At 44.2% G+C, this 20,567-nt stretch overlaps 1 protein-coding gene across 1 annotated transcript in view; it reads left to right on the plus strand.

Moving 5' to 3' along the window:
- Positions 1-19,625, plus strand: part of LY75 (lymphocyte antigen 75) — a 200,633-nt gene extending 181,008 nt beyond the window's left edge. The window contains exons 32-36 of the mRNA XM_077447606.1: positions 6,708-6,882; positions 6,985-7,143; positions 8,237-8,359; positions 10,751-10,915; positions 15,280-19,625. Of these exons, the coding sequence (XP_077303732.1) occupies positions 6,708-6,882; positions 6,985-7,143; positions 8,237-8,359; positions 10,751-10,915; positions 15,280-15,446 (789 nt within the window). The 3' untranslated portion in view covers positions 15,447-19,625. The remainder of the gene's footprint in view (positions 1-6,707; positions 6,883-6,984; positions 7,144-8,236; positions 8,360-10,750; positions 10,916-15,279) is intronic.
- Positions 19,626-20,567: the final 942 nt, after the last annotated feature.

Genomic DNA, 20,567 nt, shown 5'->3' on the forward strand with positions numbered 1-20,567 from the left:
CAGTAGGAGAATATCAGGCATAGTTGTAACACAATACTCAGAACTCTTAGTTCCACCCAGGGGGGCTGTCCCTCAGGCTACAACCCCCCACCCTGTAAAGCAGCATCAGTTTTACTTTGCCTAGTAAAGGAGAAGGACCTAGGAACCCTGCGGGCCCATCGGTCTGTTTTTTTTACGCAGAAGCTTGGATTTTTGCGCAAGATGAATGCTTCTGTGATCTACTATCAACAGCCGGCTGGGTGACAGGCTGGATACCCTTATCCTTGTAGTCTCCCCAGTCCAGCCATCGAGCATGTGCAGGTTGCAGCTATGGCTCAGCAGGCCACAACATACCTCAGCTCCAGAGGTGGTCGTGAGATTTTATGCTCCGGGGTGTACATATGACCAGGCTACTGATGTCTGCGTCACAGTATGCCAATGCCAGTAGCTACCCTGTACCGATCAGGTGTAGATCTACAATGAAATGTCTCCCAGCTTCAGGACTGGTAAGTACAGCTCTCCCTGCCCCGTTGGTGTTAAGCAACTGGGCATTCCCTGGGAGGTCGATTCGGGGGTCCCTCAGCTCCCTCTGTTCTCTCCCCTGTCCCTATCTTCCCTCCCCTCCCCTTCATGGGGGGTGGATGCTGCATGTGGTACTGAGCGGTGTGTGTGTGTGTAAGATCCCTGAGGGCTCTCATCTGGGATAGGGGACTGGCTGGCTGGTGGTGCCTGGATCCTGTGTGTTTTGCTCCTGGGAGGTGCCTGTCAGGGTCTGGCTGTGTCTTTGGTGCAGCGCTGTCTCTGTCATGTTTCTGTCTCTGTCCCTCATGCAAGCTGGCCGTCGGCCATTTTAGGTGTGGGCAAGGGCAGCAGATCTTCTGGGCTTCAGGCGGCCATTTTCCCAGTGCTTCCCTATTCAGGGCACTGGCGGCCACTTTCTAGAACCCTGAGCACGTTTCAGTGTTCTCCTGCAAGCAGCTACATGTGCTTTCAGCTTCCTGTCTGTTTTACTGGATGCTGGGCGGCCGTTTTATGTAGTCTGAGCACGTTTTTCAGATCGTTTTAACGTTCGTTCTGACGGACTGCCACCGACACAGTTTGGATTCCTCTGCACCTGGGAGCACTAGGGATCTACAGGCACTGCTGTGAACAGCACAGAACTAATCAGGGTGGTGAGTCCGGCGGATTAGAGCCCCTCAGTCAGCGGCAGCAAGGAGGGTGGGACTGTCACTGTCCTAAGTCCCCTTCGGGTGGCAGTCAGGGTAGGGTTAGCATGGCTTCAGAAACTGGTGTTTCTTCCCACGAAATCCAGGCAATTGCAACCGGGTCACCTGCGGATTGTGCAGTCCCCATGGACACCCTGACCGTGGTCCTCAACTCGTTCGTGGCCAAGATGGAGGTGGGAAGAAAGGTGCTAAAAAGTGGCCCCTGACCCCCCGTCCTCTGGGGAGAGATCTGACGCAGACTCGGGTCCTTGGCAGACGACGCTGACCATGACCGTTTGGATAGTGAGGATGAGTCCCCGTCCGGGCACGACAAAGCACTTGTTGGAGCACTTATCACACCTGTGCATAATACCCTGAAGATTCAGGAGCCAGCGGATCCCTCTGCTGATGTACCGGTCCCTTTTGGGTCCCGCAAGCCAGCACGTTCACCTAAGGTGACTTATTTTGACAAGTTCATGGGAATGGGGTCGCCCCGCAAGGGACCTTTTCGGTCCCCAATTTCATGGCGGTGCGTTACCCCTTTGAGGAAAGCCTTCTCCAAAAGGGGTCGGCTCCTCCGGTCGTGGACCCTCCAGTATCCAGGTTAAATAAAGTAACCACGATCCCGGTTGAGGGGACTCCTGCATTCAAGGTTCCCACGTAGAGGAAGGCCGAGGCAGTGGCTTGTTCCTTTTTTATGGTTGTGGGGTCAGCCATGCGACCTGTACTGTTATCCGCACTGGTGTCGCAGACACTGACTGAGTGGGCAAAACTTTTGCACCGCGAATTGAGAGAGCAACAGGCTTCCCCTGTCTGCGTGGAACTAGCTGACCAACTAGTGCAAGGCCTTAAGTAAGTTTGTGACACGGCCCTGAATACTCTCCCTCTGTTATCCAGGGCTTCAGTGTCAGCTGTGGTGCTGAGGCGCCTAATTTGGCTAAAATGCTGGTCTGCTGACCAGGCATCCAAAAAAGCCCTGATGGATCTTCTCTTCCTTGGCAACCGGCTCTTTGGAGCCTCATTATATGACATTATTAAAAATGCCACAAGTGGTAAGAGTACCCTACTCCCACAGGCCAGGAAGGCTAAGGAGTCACGCCGTAGGCAAGGGCCCTTTTTTCCTCTCACAAACTGCTTTTTCGTCCGCCCTGAGCTTCGACAAAACATCCCCAGCCCAACAGGACACCCATGGACAGTCAAAAACGTCCCTGGAAACGCAAGCCTGCAAATAAAAGTGCTACTGCATGAAGGTTTGCCCCCACCCATGTCTCGGGTGGGGCGTCGCCTTCGGGAGTTTGCAGCCCGGTGGTCCTCCCGGTTATCCGACCAATGGGTCTGCAATCTGATTTCCACAGGCTGCAAGATAGATTTCTCTCTTGGCCGCAAAACAGATTCTTCCCTCTCCAGCATACCTGTATCCCCGGTTCGCTGGGAGGCCCTGTTGGGGGCGGTAACGGATTTGCTGAATGGCGGAGTGATTTACCAGTTCCAGACTCGGAACGCTTCCAGGGATTCTACTCAAACCTGTGGTTCCAAAAAGGAAGGGGTACGTCCGATCTTGGACCTAAAAGCCCTCAATCACTTTGTGAAAGTGCAGAGGTTCAGAATGGAATCAGTTCGCTCAATAGTCACTGCACCCCATCAAGGGGACTCCCTGGTGTCCTTAGACATCCAGGATGCGTACCTGCACATACCCATATGCCTTCGGCATCAAAAGTTTCTGCGATTTGCAGTCGGGGAAGCCCTCTACCAGTTTGTGGCTCTTTCTTTTGGTCTGGCATTAGCCCCCCCGAGTCTTTACCAAGGTACTGGCTCCAGTTTTGGCATTGCTGCGGCAACGTGGGATACCTAGACGATCTCCTCCTGAGGGTATCTTCCACCCCAGAATTAGAGGAGGATGTGGCGATCACCGTGCAGACCCTGCAAGAATTTGAGTGGCTGTTGAACCTCCAGTCGGTGATTGTGCCGACCCAGTGTCTGGAGTACCTAGGCTTGCTGTTGGACTCCAGGGAAGGGAGAGTTTTTCTCCCTTCAGGCAAATTGCAGACTCTCAGATCCGCAGTAAACTGCTGAACCGCAGGTGGTCGTCGCTCCACTTTTGCATGCGAGTACTGGGGCTCATGGTAGCCTCCTTCGAGGCAGTACCTTATGCCCAGTTCCACACCAGAGTCCTGCAGAAGGAGATTTTGACAAAATGGGACAAATCTCAGTTGTCCCTGGATCGACAGATCCAGGTGAGCCAGTCAGTCAGAGACTCACTGATTTGGTGGTTGAGATCCCCGGTGATTCAGTCCAGAAAATTGTTCCTTCCTCTGACATGGACGATGATCACGACGGATGGCAGTCTATCCGGCTGGGGTGGAGTGATGGGGGTTCAGTCATCTCAGGGCCTCTGGTCGACGGAAGAATCAAAGTTGCCAATCAATCTGCTCGAATTGAGAGCGATCAGGCTGTGCCTCTACACATGGTCGATGAGACTTCAAGGGCGTCCGATCAGGATACAGTCAGACAACACCACAGCTATGGCGTACGTCAATCACCAAGTGGGAACAAGAAGCTCAGCCGTTGCACGGGAGGTCGCTCATATACTTCGGTGGGCAGAGCGACACGTACCGGCCCTGTTGGCCATTTACATCCCGGGAGTGGAGAACTGGCAGGCGGACTATCTGAGTTGACAGATGCTGGACCCAGGAGAATGGGCATTGCATCCGGAGATATTCAGGTTGCTGTGCCTGAGATGGGGCACATCAGATATGGATCTACTGGCCTCCCGTCTCAAGCAGAAGGTGCCAAGATTCGTGTCCAGGACAAGAGATCTGTGGGCCGACGCGGCAGACACACTGGTGGCTCAGTGGGATCAGTACCAGCTGATCTATGCCTTTCCTCCACTGAAACTGTTGCCACGTCTGCTTCACAGAGTGGAAGTCGAGGGTATCCCAGTGATACTGGTTGCCCCAGATTGGCCTCTGCATCCTAGGTACACAGACCTGGTGTGTCTGGTGGCAGACGCTCCCTGGTGACTTCCATTGCGAAAGGACCTTCTGTCTCGTGGTCCGATTCTCCATCCTGCTTTACCATCGCTGGCTTTAAAGTGGTTGTAAACCCTTACAAACCACTTTGACCTACAGGTAAGCCTAGTTTAAGGCTTACCTGTAGGTCCAAGAAATATCTCCTAAACCTACATGGTTTTGGAGACATTTGCCAAAAGACAGGCACCGCTGTCTGACGCATGCGCCGTAGACAGCGGCGCACTGAGCGCGCCGCTGTCAACGGCGATATGCCGTGAGTGGCGGCTCCTGTGCGCATGCGCAGGAGTGACATCATCGCAGCTTCGTTGAATGACAGCGGCGGAGCAGCGAGACCCACCGAGAAGATGGATGCTCCGGATTACAGGGGACAGCGCTGACTTTGCTGGCTCCTGTGTCAGGTAAGTGACACATAATGGACTACAATGTGATGCATAGTAGTCCATTATGCTTTACCTTTGCAGGGAATCAAAGAGGAAGTAAACCCATCAGGGTTTACTTCCTCTTTAACGGCATGGCTATTAAAAGCCAGGTGTTGAGGAACCAGGGTCTGTCGGACTCGGTGATTCCAACTATTTTGAGAGCATGGAAATCTTCTTCTCAGAAGATATACCATCGTACCTGGAAGGCTTACATCTCCATGTGTGAGGAGAAAGGATGGCATCCGCGCTCCTTTTCCATATCTAGGATCCTGCGGTTTCTCTTCTTTGGAGTAGACCAGAGATTGGCATTGAGCACCATCAAAGGGCAAATTTCAGCCTTAGCTGTCTTTTTTTCAACGACCCCTGGCATCGCACTCCTTAGTGAGTACCTTCGTTCAGGGGGTACGACATATAGTCCCTCCGGTGCGTCCACTGATACCTCCATGGGATTTGAACCCGGTGTTGTCGGTGCTTCAAAAACCGCCGTTTGAAAACATCAGGGAGATTCCACTGTTGACCCTTTCCCAGAAAGTGGTATTTCTAGTGGCCATCGCATTGGCCAGGAGGGTTTTGGAACTGGCGGCCTTGTCCTGCAAGTCGCCCTATCTGGTTATCCACAGGAATAAGTTGGTGTTGCATCCGCAACCGTCTTTTTTTACCGAAAGTGGTCTCGGCTTTTCATATCAATGAGGACATTGTATTACCATCTCTGTGTCCTAAGCCGAAACACCCTAAGGAGGTGGCCCTTCACGCTCTTGACGTGGTTAGGGCTCTGAAGGTGTTTTTGTCTGCCACGGCTAATTTTCGGAAGTCAGACTCGCTGTTTCAGTGGCTGGCCCAAAGAAAGGCATGGCGGTCTCGTCGGCCACCATTTCCAGGTGGATCAGACAGATTGTAGTACAAGCCTATGCCTTGAAGGGGCAGGTGCCCCCCTTTCTGGTAACGGCCCACTCCACAAGGGCAATCAGAACGTCTTGGGCCTTTACACACCTGAGCAACTGACGCTTGGTGTCGAAAGTGGCGACCTGGTTGTCTGTCCACATGTTTACCAAGTTCTACAAAGTAGGCGTCAGTGCATCGGCTGATGCCTGTTTTGCAGGCGGCCATGTAGTTGCAATTGAATATGCAATGGATATTTTTGTCCTGGTTTTCAATAAAAACGCAGTACTGTTATGTTAATGCACTGTTGCATTACTTCCGCAGTTTGGTGCGGTCTTGGGGATAACTCCTGTTGAGGATGCCCTGCTTTTTTGTGGTGGTTTTCCACGCACTGCTGTTTTTTTGTGGGTATAGTTTCACTAGTTCCCACTTGCCATGGTGGATGAAGTTTTTATGCTGTTTTTCCCACCCCTCGTTTTGGCACTGCTTGGGGACGTCCCATTTGTTACAGAGAGGAGCTGTGTTGGTCGGTGAATATAAGAGAAAATAGGAATAATATAAAAAAAACATTTTGTGAACCTAACCTTTAGCTGACCTGACCAGGCTTTTCTCTCCAAAGAAACCTTATGTAGGTGAATCTAGATGCTGGTCAATCTAGAATTGATATTTTTTTAAGCGCCATTACAACAGGTTTTGCACATGGTTTGTTCATGTAAATGGAAATCGTTGATCTTTATTCAGAAGACAAATAACATCTGGTGATCGGGAATTTTCCAGTGTGAGCACAGACACCATACTGTACTTTCTCTAAAGATTGATTAGGGCCGGTTCACACTGCGGCGCGAGGCGAGGCGACACGGCTCGCCTCGCCTCGCTCCCGCAAGTCGTCCCCATTGAGTACAATGGAGCCGTTCTGAGAGGAGCGACTCGAGTCGCTCCGACTCAGAAAAAAGGTTCCTGTACTACTTCGGGGCGACTTCGGGGGCGACTTGCATTGACTTCTATGCAGAAGTCCTCTGCAAGTCGCCGCTGACCCCCCCTGCAAGTCGCGGCGAGGAAGTCGGAGACGCCTCGCCGCGGCTCGCAGTGTGAACCGGCCCTTAGTGTTATTGCAGCAGATGAAGCTGAGGGGAGTAATGTTTTTTTCTTTATCCTTTCTTGGACTGTTGCAAATTTGTGCTTGATTTGGCCAACAGGGGACGGTTTCAGGAAAAGAATGGTCAGATGGTACTTTGGTCAAATATGCATTTGCGAATCTGGACACACTGCTGCCTCGTGAAAACTGCGTCTATTTCGACACAAAGGGAACGTGGCTCTCCAAGAGCTGCACAGAACCTCTGGATGGTGCTCTTTGCTATAAACCAATGGCAAGTAAGTTATAGGTCTTTATATATAGCATAAATATTACAGTTCCATAAGTAATACTTCGGAGCATCTTATTGTTGCTATGCACCTTTCTTTCATCTGTTGCAGTACAATCACAGGCTACAGAGATTGATCCACTCTGTCCCAAAGCAGACAACTCGGCACAATGGGTTCGTCAAAAGGATTTTTGCTATGCGTTTGACATGAAGATCTACAACTATTCTGTTTTCACTAGCGAAAAAGCCACCAAGATATGTGAGACTTTAGGTATGTGGTCGTAACCAGATTTTTTTTAAATTGGGGTGTATGTTGTTGCCTGTTCTTTGAACAGACTTCTTCCTGATGCTTGCCCTGCCCCTGTTTGCCTCCTATGCATTATTATTATTGGCCAGTGAGGCTGTCAATTGTTATGGGTTAGTAGAAATGTAGAGGAGTAGGAAATACCAATCTCTATCGCAGTATAGTGTAGCCCGCGATCTTGGCAAAGCGCGAGAAAATAAAGCTTATGTGGGTATGTAATAGCACCTTTGGTTGACTGCACCTCATGCCGGTTAGTAAATTTTGGTGCTCCAAAACGCTCAGTCTCTTTAGAGTGAACCTAAGTTTACCCACACTGCTAGTCTGACCCAAATCAGTGCAGAATATGGACCTTGCAGTGCAACAAGCCATGCACAGTCCCCTCACATCCATAGATCTGTGCTCAGGCCTGACAAAAAGCTACTGGGGAATAAGCTTTCCACAACCCTCCAGGTGGCAATGGGTGGCCCGGAGTGCGAGGAGTCCTCTCGACAGTGAAAATCTTGGCCCCCATCTTCTACATTACAGGGACACAGAAGCAATGCTGAGATGTGCCCAGGAGTGTGCCAATGTTCAGTTCAATGGCATCAAGGTATCCTTTTATCCAGACGGAGGTGCAGAGATGGCGTGCTAAGTTCGCATATATGCGAAAAGGCAGTTGAACCTGTATTTACCCTATGCAATGTTGTTCCCTGCAAAAGTGCGGGTTACTTCTAACCTGCAGGCACACTTCTTTGAATCAGCCGGATGCTGTTACATGGCTTGACCGTAATAAACAGACCCTACGCCATCGCAGAAAGAATGAAGAAGGGGGATTGAAACTTGCCATGCTTACATGATGAGGCACCTGGTCCTCATTCGCTTAGATCTTTCACAAGGCTCTTTAGGGAAATTCTTTACTATACAGTAGAGTTACAATTTATGGTTTTTAATGTTCCCTGAAAAAAAAAAAGTAAATGCATATACATAGCCAAAGGTAGTCAATGCTGTACATTATACCCAAAATAGTCACAACCCCAGCTTGGACAAGTACATCTTTAATATTCCAGTGTATGTCTTCTAGATCCCACAGCCAAGCTGCTGACTATAAATGATGAGGATGAGAATGAATTTGTTAGTAAATATTTGACGTCTGATGCATTCATCACTCGCAGAACTTGGCTTGGAGTAGATCCAAACTCAATTGGTAAGTAGCTGGCTAGACAACAAATATACTTACATTTGCAAGTGACTTAATTTCTTAGTTTTGCTAAGGAAAACAAATGCTGAAATGGTCAGGCCCTACCATGCCTAATGTTCTAATAATTAGTGAATTCTAGACCAATTTACCCCCTGGCTTTTTTGAAGGCTACTTTTTCTTAAAGATGAAATTCGGGCAGACGTAAAAGGCAAATGAATGCAGCTCTGTATTCATTGTTACATCATTTAAATGTATGTTTTTGTAAAGCAAACAGTGCAAGTGCCTGAATTAGACTTGATATCAGCCTCTTGCAGGGCTCAGACAAGCATGAAGAAGCAGCACAAGTAATCCTCTGTGCTGCAGTGATTACAGTGGGTATAGAAAAGTATTACTCCCTTTTTAAAATACTGTATTGGCATATAACACTCACTTTTTCACCCTGAAAATCGGGTGCAAATAGCGTGTGCGTGTTATACTCCAATACTTCAGTTTTAGCTGCCTCGGAGGGGACAGGGAGGGGGGCGGGACGAGCAAAATCAGATTACATACAGTGAGAATCTCCTGTTTACTTGGTGGCCTCTGTAATAGGAAGTTACATCTCCTGGGCCGCCATTGGACCACCGTTAACCCAGGCAGCGATCTGTCTATCATAGGAGATTCTCACTGTATGTAATCTGTTGGCGCTCGTCCCACCCCCCTCCCTGTCCCCTCTAGGCTGCAGTTGGGCATCGATCAGGCTGCATTGATGGCAATGGCGAGGCTGCTGCATTGATGGCAATAGCGAGGCTGCAGATGGGAATTGATCAGGCTGCATTGATGGCAATGGTGAGGCTGCAGATGGGCACTGACCCTTATTTTGCTTCAAAGTTCCTTATTTAAAATGCAATTTTTTATTCCTGAATCTTCCCTCTTAAAATGAATGTGCAGCGTATATGTGCCTGTGCGTGTTATACGCTGATAAATACAGTAATCGCATTTTGTTGCTTTGCAGTCTGAAACAAAGTTTTATTCAGCTGTATTTACTAGTGCAATCTATAACATCCAAGTAAAAGATATAACACCAATGTGTCAGAAGAAAAAGGAAATCAAAAACAGAAAATTTCTGAGTTGGAAAAAGGATTACCCCATTATGTCAGTATTTTGTTGAACCACCCTTTGCTTTAATTACAGCCTTTAGTCTTTTGGGATATGTCTCTATTAACTTTGCACATCTAGACTTTGTGATATTTGTCCACTTTTCTTTGGAGAGCTGCTCAAGTTGAGTTAAATTTGATGGTGACTGTTTGTAGACTGCAGTCTTTAAGTCAGTCCACAGATTTTCAATGGGGTTTAAAGTGGTTGTACACCCTGTACAACCACGTTTACCTAAGGTAAGCCTATATTAAGGCTTACCTGTAGGTGCTGGAAATAGCTCCTAAACCTCCACGGTTTAGGAGATATTTACAAAAAAGCCAATGCGCCAATGTCTACTGCGCGTGCGCACTTTAGAAAGGGTACATCGTGCTGTTTCTAATAGGGGTTAGGCCGTGACTATCAGCTCCTGCGCACATGCGTGGAAGTGAGGTCACGTGACTTTGGTCTGTAATGGAGTTAGTGGCCCTGGAGGGAAGAGGGGTGAAGATGGATGCTTCCAGCCAGCAGGGACAGCGGTGACATCGCAGGCTTTAATTTCAGGTAAGTAACACATAATGGACTACTATGCGATGTATGGTAGCCCATTATGCTTTACCTTTGCAGGGAAATAAAGAGGAAGTAAAACCCACCAGAGCAGAGAGCTGGTGACTGACAGTTTGGAAGATTCCCCATTATTCCTGTTCTGGGGACAACCCAAAACTTTAGGTTGTCTCCATTTGTTGGTTGAAAAACGCCTCTTTCCATGAACCCACACGGTCATGAACCCAAGGTCTGTAGACCTGGATCGCTGCCTGGGTTAATTGTGTGTTTCACTGCTAGCAGTGGTGAGCAGGATGAAATCTGCACAGTAACACCTGCTGCATCGCATACATGGAAATGTTAAGAGAATCTAGAAGGGATTGAATTTGAAAATCGTCTCAAACATTAAAATACAAGAACAAGATTTTAAACCTCCATTGGATAAGGTAAGTGAGAGAAAAGCACATTGAGATAGCTGGGCCAGAAATGGAAATATTTATGAAAACTGAAATTCTACCTGAAAAAGGTAAACTTCTCCTTTAAGCTATTTATTGATGTGTTAACAGTGAAGAGTGGAGTTGAGATTTTAAAAACAATTGTTTGCAACTGTGCTGGAGATTTTGTTTTAGGGGTACATGTTTTTTAAATCTAACTTCATAATCTATCGTTCGTCTCTGCAGGGTTTCTTTTCTCATGCTGTTATCCTGGTAGAACTGTTAATATTTGATTTTTCTATCCATGCAGATCAGAAGTTATGGCTTGATGGCTCACCCATAAAATATAACCGCTGGACTAGTGTTCCAGCAAAGACTGCCGGCTCCTGTACTGTTTTATTCCCAGAGACTGGCACATGGAATAGAATTCCCTGTACACTTGGCATGGGAAGAGTCGTCTGCAAATCGCCTATAAGTAAGTTCTCTTGTACCATGTAGAGCCTTATTCTATTCAAAGAGTAGTAATGGTGTACATAGAGTAATCGATTCTAATTTTGGTTTACCAATGTTGGATCAATTAAAGAGACAGTTCACCCAAAATGGATATTTGTTTTTGGTCAGAGTGGAGCAACTGTCAGTTTTTGTGTCTTCCCTGCTGTTTGGGAGATCTGACGCCACCAGGATATAAGCCCAGCTAAAAAGTCAAGATGTTTGTCACCTGACAGTGCTTTTCGTGTGTCCTGTGGAGTAGGTGCTAGAGTGGGCATTTAATGAGCAAGTTTTTGGTTTGTGTTAGTATTTGTATTACTAGGACAACTCCAGGTTAATGATATATGTCAGCATTATACAATTAGTCATTGTAATTTATTGGGTTCATTGTAATTATTATTATGCAGGATTTATATATAGCGCCAACAGTTTACGCAGAGCTTTATAACATAATTGTCAAATATAACAGATTAGCACCCTTTATACCATTTCCTGGTAATAAAAGAAAGGCGGATGTGTGATCCAGGTCCTGATACCTGAAAATTGTCTGTACTTACCATGTCCACTGTAACGTGGCGAAGGTATTGAATTTATTCTTCTCCTGAGTCTTCACGACGGAATCGGGGTGGAGGGGGGGGGGGCTTCAGTATCCAAAACTGCAATGTTTATCCTCATGACACTTCATAGGAAGCACCCTCATGGCTAACAGAGGACAGAATTATAAATAGACTTGAAAAACATTAATAAGTCACCGGGGCCAGGTGGCTTGCACCCGAGGGTCCTTAAGGAACTTAGTCAAGTAATTGCAAGACCATTGTTCCTAATTTTTCCGAACAGTCTACTGACTGGTACGGTACCAGCTGATTGGCGAAAAGCCAATGTAGCACCAATATTTAAAAAAGGGCTGAGATACATCCCTGGGAATTACAGACCAGTTAACCTAACATCAATTGTATGCAAGCTCTAGGAGGGGATGATAAGGGACTATATACAAGATTTTAGCAATGACAACGGTATCAGCAGTAATCAGCATGGATTCATGAAGAATTGTTCTTGTCAAACCAATCTATTAACCTTCTATGAGGAGGTGAGTTGCCATCTAGATAAAGGGAAGGCCCATAGACGTGGTGTATCTGGATTTTGCAAAAGCATTTGATACAGTTCCCCATAAACGTTTACTGTACTGTACAAAGTAAGGTCCATTGTACATGAATTGAAAACTGGCTACAGGGGCGAGTTCAGAGGGTAGTGATAAATGGGGAGTACTTGGAATGGGCAGGGGTGGAAAGTCCCCCAGTTTTCTGGCCTGGGACCAATCCTATTCAGTTTGTATATAGACGACCTGGAGGATTGGATAAAAAGCTCAACCTCTGTATTTGCGGACAATACTAAGCTAAGCAGGGCAATAACTTCTCCGCAGGATGTGGAAATCTTGCAAGAAGATCTAAACAAATTATTGGGTTGGGAAACTACATGGCAAATGAGGTTTAATGTGGAAAAATGTAAAATAATGCATTTGGGTGGCAAAAATATGAATGCAATCTATACACTGGGGGGAGAAACTCCTGCGGGAATCTAGGACAGAAAAGGACCTAGGGGTCCTAGTAGATGATGGGCTCAGCAATAGCATGCAATGCCAAGCTGCTGTAAGCAAAGCAAACAAAATATTGGCATGTCTTAAAAAGGGGATTAACTCCAGAGGTAATTCTCCCGCTCTACAAGACTCTGGTCAGGCTGCACCTAGAGTATGCTGTTCGGTTCTGGGCACCAGTCCTCAGGAAGCATGTCCCGAAACTGGAGAGAGCCCAGAGAAGGGCAACAAAAGAATAAAACGTCTGGAGGACATCAGTTATGAGGAAAGGTTACAAGTACTGAACTTATTCTTTCTGGAAAAGAGATGCTTGAGAGGGGATATGATTTCAATGTACAAATACCGTACTGGTGACCCCACAATAGGCATAAAACTTTTCAACGAAAGGGAATTTAATAAGACACGCGGCCATTCACTAAAATTTGAAGAAAAACGGTTTGAACTTAAACTACGTAGAGCAGGGGTCTCAAACTGGCGACCCTCCAGCTTTTGCAATACTACAAGTCCCGTCGTGCTTGTAACTGTCAGCCTTGCCATGCCTCATGGGACTTGTAGTTTCGCAACAGCTAGAGAGCCACCAGTTTGAGACCTCTGACATAGAGGGTTCTTTACTGTAAGAGCGGTAAGGATGTGTTATTCCCTTCCACAGGAGGTGGTTTCCATGGGGAGCCTCGATAATTTCAAAAAAATCAGATGGGCACCTGAACAACCACAACATACAGGGATATACAATGTAATGCTGACATAAAATCACACACATAAGTTGGTTTGATTGACTTGTCTTTTTTTAAACCTTGCCTACTATGTAACTATGTAATGTTGACAGCTCCTACAGTGCCTTCCGAAAGTATTCGGCCCCCTTGAACTTTTCAACCTTTTGCCACATTTCAGGCTTCAAACATAAAGATATACATTTTTTATTTTTTGTGAAGAATCACCAACAAGTGGGACACAATTGTGAAGTGGAACGAAATCTATTGGATTTTTGAAACTTTTTTTAACTAATAAAAAAATGAATAGTGGGGCGTGCAAAATTATTCGGCCCCCTTGCGTTAATACTTTGTAGAGCCACCTTTTGCGGCGATTACAGCTGCAAGTCGCTTGGGGTATGTCTCTATCAGTTTTGCACATCGAGAGACTGAAATTCTTGCCCATTCTTCCTTGCAAAACAGCTCGAGCTCAGTGAGGTTGGATGGAGAGCGTTTGTGAACAGCAGTTTTCAGCTCTTTCCACAAATTCTCGATTGGATTCAGGTCTGGACTTTGACTTGGCCATTCTAACACCTGGATACATTTATTTGTGAACCATTCCTTTGTAGATTTTGCTGTATGTTTGGGATCATTGTCTTGTTGGAAGATAAATCTCCGTCCCAGTTTCAGGTCTTTTGCAGACTCCAACAGGTTTTCATCCAGAATGGTCCTGTATTTGGCTGCATCCATCTTCCCCTCAATTTTAACCATCTTCCCTGTCCCTGCTGAAGAGAAGCCCAAACCATGATGCTGCCACCACCATGTTTGACAGTGGGGATGGGGTGTTGAGGGTGATGAGCTGTGTTGCTTTTATGCCAAACATATCGTTTTGCATTGTGGGCAAAAAGTTTGATTTTGGTTTCATCTGACCAGAGCACCTTCTTCCACATGTTTGGTGTGTCTCCCAGGTGGCTTGTGGCAAACTTTAGATGAGACATTTTATGGATATCTTTGAGAAATGGCTTTCTTCTTGCCACTCTTCCATAAAGGCCAGATTTGTGCAGTGTACGACTGATTGTTGTCCTATGGACAGACTCTCCCACCTCAGCTGTAGTTCTCTGCAGTTCATCCAGAGTGATCATGGGCCTCTTGGCTGCATCTCTGATCAGTCTTCTCCTTGTCTGAGCTGAAAGTTTAGAGGGACGGCCAGGTCTTGGTAGATTTGCAGTGATCTAATGCTCCTTCTATTTCAAAATGATTGCTTGCACAGTGCTCCTTGGGATGTTTAAAGCTTGGGAAATCTTTTTGTATCCAAATCCGGCTTTAAACTTCTCCACAACAGTATTACGGACCTGCCTGGTGTGTTCCTTGGTCTTCATGATGCTCCCTGCGCTTTCAACAGAACCCTGAAACTATCACAGAGCAGGTGCATTTATACAGAGACTTGATTACACACAGGTGGATTCTATTTATCACCATCAGTCATTTAGGACAACATTGGATCATTCAGAGATCCTCGCTGAACTTCTGGAGTGAGTTTGCTGCACTGAAAGTAAAGGGGCCGAATAATTTTGCACGCACCACTTTTCAGTTTTTTATTTGCTTAAAATATCCAATAGATTTCGTTCCACTTCACAATTGTGTCCCACTTGTTGGTGATTCTTCACAAAAAATTAAAATTTTATATCTTTATGTTTGAAGCCTGAAATGTGGCAAAAGGTTGAAAAGTTCAAGGGGGCCGAATACTTTCGCAAGGCACTGTATTGATCTCTCCTTATTTACTGAGGTTGATAAATGTGGGTGGTCATGCCATTTTATTCTCTAGCTTGCTGTGTTATGCAATAATAAAAAATCCTGTTAGCACTATTTAAATGCAAACTCCCCACTTAACATAACCCCAGTGCTGTTCCAGCAGCCCTTATTTATTCACCTTTATGGATTTGCATGCAAAAGTGGAAAAAATGTCTGCTGTGTCGCCACTCCTCCATTTCAGAAAGTCATCGCTGTCAGTTGTGGGGGCGGGCACCATCACAGAATTCCTCTTATGGACTCTTCTTTTTTTTCTTCCAGAGTCTAATGGAGTTGGAGTTGCAGTTGGATTTGCAATAGTCATCATCCTAGCACTGATCATTGGACTTGGCATCTACCTCTACAAAAGACGGCACCCTCTCTTCTTCTCATCCATTCGCTATAGACGGGCAGAAGATCAGATGGAGTCCATGATTGATTATTCTTAGAGCTGTTTTCAATGTACTACCTGGATTTTTATTTTGCACAACATGGAAGAGATGTATTTTGTGGGTTTGGCAGCACTCAGGCAGAATTTTTAAAGTTTTTATTTTGTTTTCGTTTTTTTAAATCAAATTTGAGTGATCTTCCAGAATATGCACATTAGTTGGACATTTGTTAGGTGACTTTTGTAACTGCTTTTCTTTAAGCCAAATTTGAGTTTTAGTTTGTTTTTTATCATTTGATGTTTGTGGTACATAATAATTTTGTATAATATTTGGCCCCAGGAATATTGTGGCATCATGTCAGATGGGTGTTATTGGCGATCATGGGGACAGCCTGTATTTGGCTGCTGAATCGGCCCTACTCCAAGGAGGTGGGGCTCTGCAAAAAGGGAATGGTGAGGTATAGATATATAGAGAGAGAGATCTGGGCAATTATACAGGCTGGAATATAGCTTAGAGTGTGTTGACTTTTTTTTTTTGTTTTTTTTTTGAGTAGACTGTGGAAGGGTTCTCTGTCAGGTTTTTATTGCTGTCTGTGTCCTCGTGGGGAGGTACATTCTATTTGTCCAGGTAACCCTTGTCTGACGAAAATTTATACAAAATAATTTTTTTTTTAGGTTATTGCCAGGACAGGAATAATAGGGTAATCTTCGAGTGGAGAAATACTGTTCTTTTTGGGTAGATTTCCTCTAATTCCTGAAGTTGGGTGAAATCTCCCCAATGGGACATAGACAACCAGTAATACCCAAGTGTCTTAATCTTTCCCTGTTTTATCCAAACTTGAAAAACAGGTTTAGGCTATGCATACACTTTAAGTTTAAAGTTCTTTAATTTTATGTTTGTTTTTTTTGTTTTTTTGCATGCCTGTGCACAAGAAAATCCATCTGTACAGCAAAGACCAATGATGTTTCCTGAGATGGCACAGCTAAACGACACATGTGCCTGCTACAAAGTTCATTTGGCTAATCTCCTTTACTATGGCAGCCCCTGCAGGAAGCTTAAATCAAGTCACCTAACTAAACTGCCAAGAGGTGATTTAGGCCAGCCATAGATTGTTAGAATCTCAGCAGGGAGCGGCCGAGATTCGAACCATGTATGGGGCAGACTGATTGTACCCAATTCGATCCATTGATTGACTTGGTATAACCAGTATGTCAGATTTTTACTTGCAATTATTGCCAACTGCTTTTACAGTTCAGTTGGTCATAATTTCTTGTCTGCATTGTAACTGTTGGAATTTAATCCTTCATGCAGCTTCTGGATTGCAGGTTGTTCTTGTGCTCTTACCGTGTTTAGTGGCTCTTCAAGACACAATGAGGGTTATTTATGAAAGGCAAATCCACTTTGTGCTACAAGTGCACTTGAAAGTGTACTTTCAAGTGCAGTTACTGTAGACCTGAGGGAGACATGCAAGAAAAATAAAAAACAGCATTTTAGCTTACACATGATTGGATGATAAAATCAGCAGAGCTTCCCCTCATTTCAGATTTACCCCTTAGATTTAGAGCGACTGCACTTCCAAGTGAGCTTGCAGTGCAAAGTGGATTTGCCTTTAGTAAATAACCCCCGTTGTGTAAAAAAAAAAGAAAAGTTAAATAATTGTTTAATACAGTTTTTAAATGTTTTTATATTTATTAATTGACCGGATCAGTAGGTGATTTTTACTGGCATTGGGTGTTGAAATGAACAGATTTAGAGACCCATCAGTCTAAGGCTACATTCACATGGGTGTAAAAATGTTACAGATTTTTCCACGTTTTTTCTAGGACAAAGGTTCCTGCATAATAATTACTAAATACTTGCGTAAAAAATGTCCTTTTTTTTTTTTTTTTCTTCTAATACTTGCAACTGACATATGTAAATTTATGTCTTCGGATACAGAGTATTGGATTTGGTGTTATGGATCTGAATGTTTTTGCAGTTGTGTGAATGTCTCCATTGAAAATAATGCAGCTGTATTCAGATCTGTAAATTTAAAAAAAGTGTGTAAATGCTATTCTTTTTTTCTTTTCTTTTTTTACAGTCAAAAGCGTGTAAATGCTATTCTTTTTTTCTTTTTTTTTTTTTTTTTACAGCCATGTGAATGTGGCCTAATGATTCTAATCTAAGGTTTGCACAACTAGCTTATTTAATATGCTGCACAAGAATTATTTGTGATATGCAAGGGAATTTCCTCATTCTGTTATAGTGTTTTTGTGTACAAAATGCTAAGCTGAAACCTTTTCTAACCAGACAGCTGCAAATGTTTGGTTTTATTGGGTTGTCTTAGATATTATTATTATACACAATTTATATAGCGCCAACAGTTTATGCAGCGCTTTACAATGTAGAGGGGGAGATAATTAGATAATTGTCTTTAAACAATTAACAATACACACCGCCTTAAACTAAACCAAGTTCTGTTATGGATGGACACAGATTGACTTAGCTTTTTAAAATGAGAACTTTTCCTGCTAATTCATTTCACATATTCGCCAGCACTACATGGATCATCAAATGTCATCTGAAGCTTTTATTACAGAAACATCACAAAGGACCAAGTACAATGTTTTATAGCCACGCAGGACCCCTTCAAGCAGGTGAAGAGGTCCTGTGCGGCTCTGAATTGTTGCACTTGGCCCTTTGTAATGTGATGTTTCTGTAATAAAAGACATTTGATGATCCATGTTGTGCTGATGGGTATGTGCATTGATCTGTGATGATTCCAGTGTCCAGCTGGTAGTTGCTGCAGCACGCACTACATTTGAGCCCATTTCTAGGAACATGTGCGTAGGGCATATTGACAAAACTTAAAATTATAGAAGACCTTTAGTTAAAAGTAGGATATCTTGCTACCATGATTACCATAAATATATAAGAGATTGCAGAAGTCCTAAAATGTCAATCTTGGCTGCAGACTTTACAGCAGCTGATTACACCAAATGCCTAGGTCAGTGATGGCGAATCTTGGCACCCCAGATGTTTTGGAACTACATTTCCCATGATGCTCAACTACACTGATCCACTGATCAAATGCTTTCCAGGCTACTGTAGGAAAAACAACAAATGCCCTTTTTTTTATTTTTATTTTCAAAAAAAAGTGCATTTTATTATTTTTCTCTAAAGTGGAATTGGCCTTTAAATTTAGATTCCCAACTAACTGTGATAACGGGGCATAGACCCTGAAACATGTTGGTTTAGCGGAGGTGTTGTATCACCCTGTACTTGTCCTCATGGGTTTTCCGGTGTCCACCACAGGCTTTCCAACTTGATTGCTGACTTAATCTGCTGGCGTGATATGGTATTCCTCCAAATAATCAGTTTTTTGGTGCAGTGCAATTTAATTTACTATTGAAGTGGTTTTATCTGCACTATAAAATGTGCTCTGTTTCTGCATTTATCACTTGAGTAGGATGTTCGTTTTAGGACATACTCCACTGTCCAGTATGCTTGAGGAAAGCACTAAAATGAATACCATACGGGAGGCAACATTGAGAACCGAGAAGCAAATTGATGATTTATCTCACCAGTGTTCACCCATTAACAGTTGAACTGATTCTTTAGTCTTGTATTTGTTATCGGTTAACCCATTTCACTGCATTTCTGACTTCAGTTATGTAAACCGATCTTTTGCAATTATTCATTTGCTTGCGAATGTCAGTATGGAGTTTCTCAAGTCACTGCTCAAAGTTGTAATTGCTGCATAGTCTTATACAGGACTGCTGTATTTTGAATAAATATGTTTAGCACCATATTTATTTCTTCTTTAAACTAGAAATTATCATGTGATTTGGTACTGTTGATACATGCCCCAGTTATGTCAAATTTTATAGGACTGGTGTGCCCCCATTCCTCTGTGTGTTTTAGCTCAGTGAATCTAAATCTAAGTGCTTGGCTTCCATAATGCAACCCCTGTTCCCCTACATCTAAGCTATGTTGTCACCCAGCAGACAACATGGGAATTGCTATAGACTTTGTCATTTTCAGGGTGTCCCTGGCACAACTGTATACTTTGCTGCTCTCCACTTGCAAAGAAGGGAAGTGATTATGTTTTTTTGATTGTATTTATTCTTCAACGGTGGAAACTTTGCATTTTGTACACTGGCTTTGCACTATATTTAACATTTTTGTAACTGATCATTTTCTTGCACTGCGTTTTATGCTACTGAAATATTTTTTATTAAATCAATTTCCAAACCAAAACCACCAATCCACTTGTTCTTTTCTAACCTTGCAGCATTACGTTTTTGTTTGTGTCAGTTATAGGAGTTCAGTTTGTTACGTGTGAACATGGTGCTCCTAATAACATTGTCGTTCTGTGGATCGGTCAACAAAAGCATAGAACCTCTTAGTCCTCATGCACACAGGGTGTTTTTACAGCTGCTTTTACCAGCATCAAACTTTTTTTTTTTTTTTTTTTTTGCAGCTTAACCACTTAGCCCCGGAAGGATTTACCCCTTTCCTGACCAGAGCACTTTTTGCAATTCGGCACTGCGTCGCTTTAACTGACAATTGCATGGTCGTGTGACTAGGCACCCAAACAAAATTGCCGTCCTTTCCCCCCCCCCACAAATAGAGCTTTCTTTTGGTGGTATTTGATCATTGCAGTTTTTATTGTTTGTGCTATAAACAAAAAAAGCGTAAATTTTGAAAAAAAAAAAGCAATATTGTTTGCTTTTTGCTATAACAAATATCCCCAAAAAATATATATAAAAAAACACATTTCTTTCTCAGTTTAGGCCAATATGTATCATTATTCATATTTTTGGTAAAAAAAAAACAAACAAAAAAAAACACAATAAGCGCATATTGATTAGTTTGCGCAAATCAGACACACTTGACACCATTTTGGGACCATTGTCATTTATACAATGATCGGTGCTATAAAAATGCATTGATTACTTTGTAAATGGCACTGGCAGGGAAGGCATTGAACACTAGGGGGCAATCAAGGGGTTAAGTGTGTCCTAGGGAGTGATTCTAACTGTGGGGGGATTGTCTCACTAGAGCATGGGTGGCCAACCAGACAAAGACCAAGAGCCACATTTTTTACCAAGTTACCATAAAGAGCCACATCATACGCATAGGCACACATGAACATCACCCCATCCCTTCCTCATACACACATACTTTTGCTCAGCTGGA

This window comes from Lithobates pipiens, unplaced genomic scaffold (assembly GCF_037356315.1).
Source record: "Lithobates pipiens isolate NorthernLeopardFrog02 unplaced genomic scaffold, aLitPip1_a1.2 Scaffold_22, whole genome shotgun sequence".
Lineage (NCBI taxonomy): Eukaryota > Metazoa > Chordata > Amphibia > Anura > Ranidae > Lithobates > Lithobates pipiens.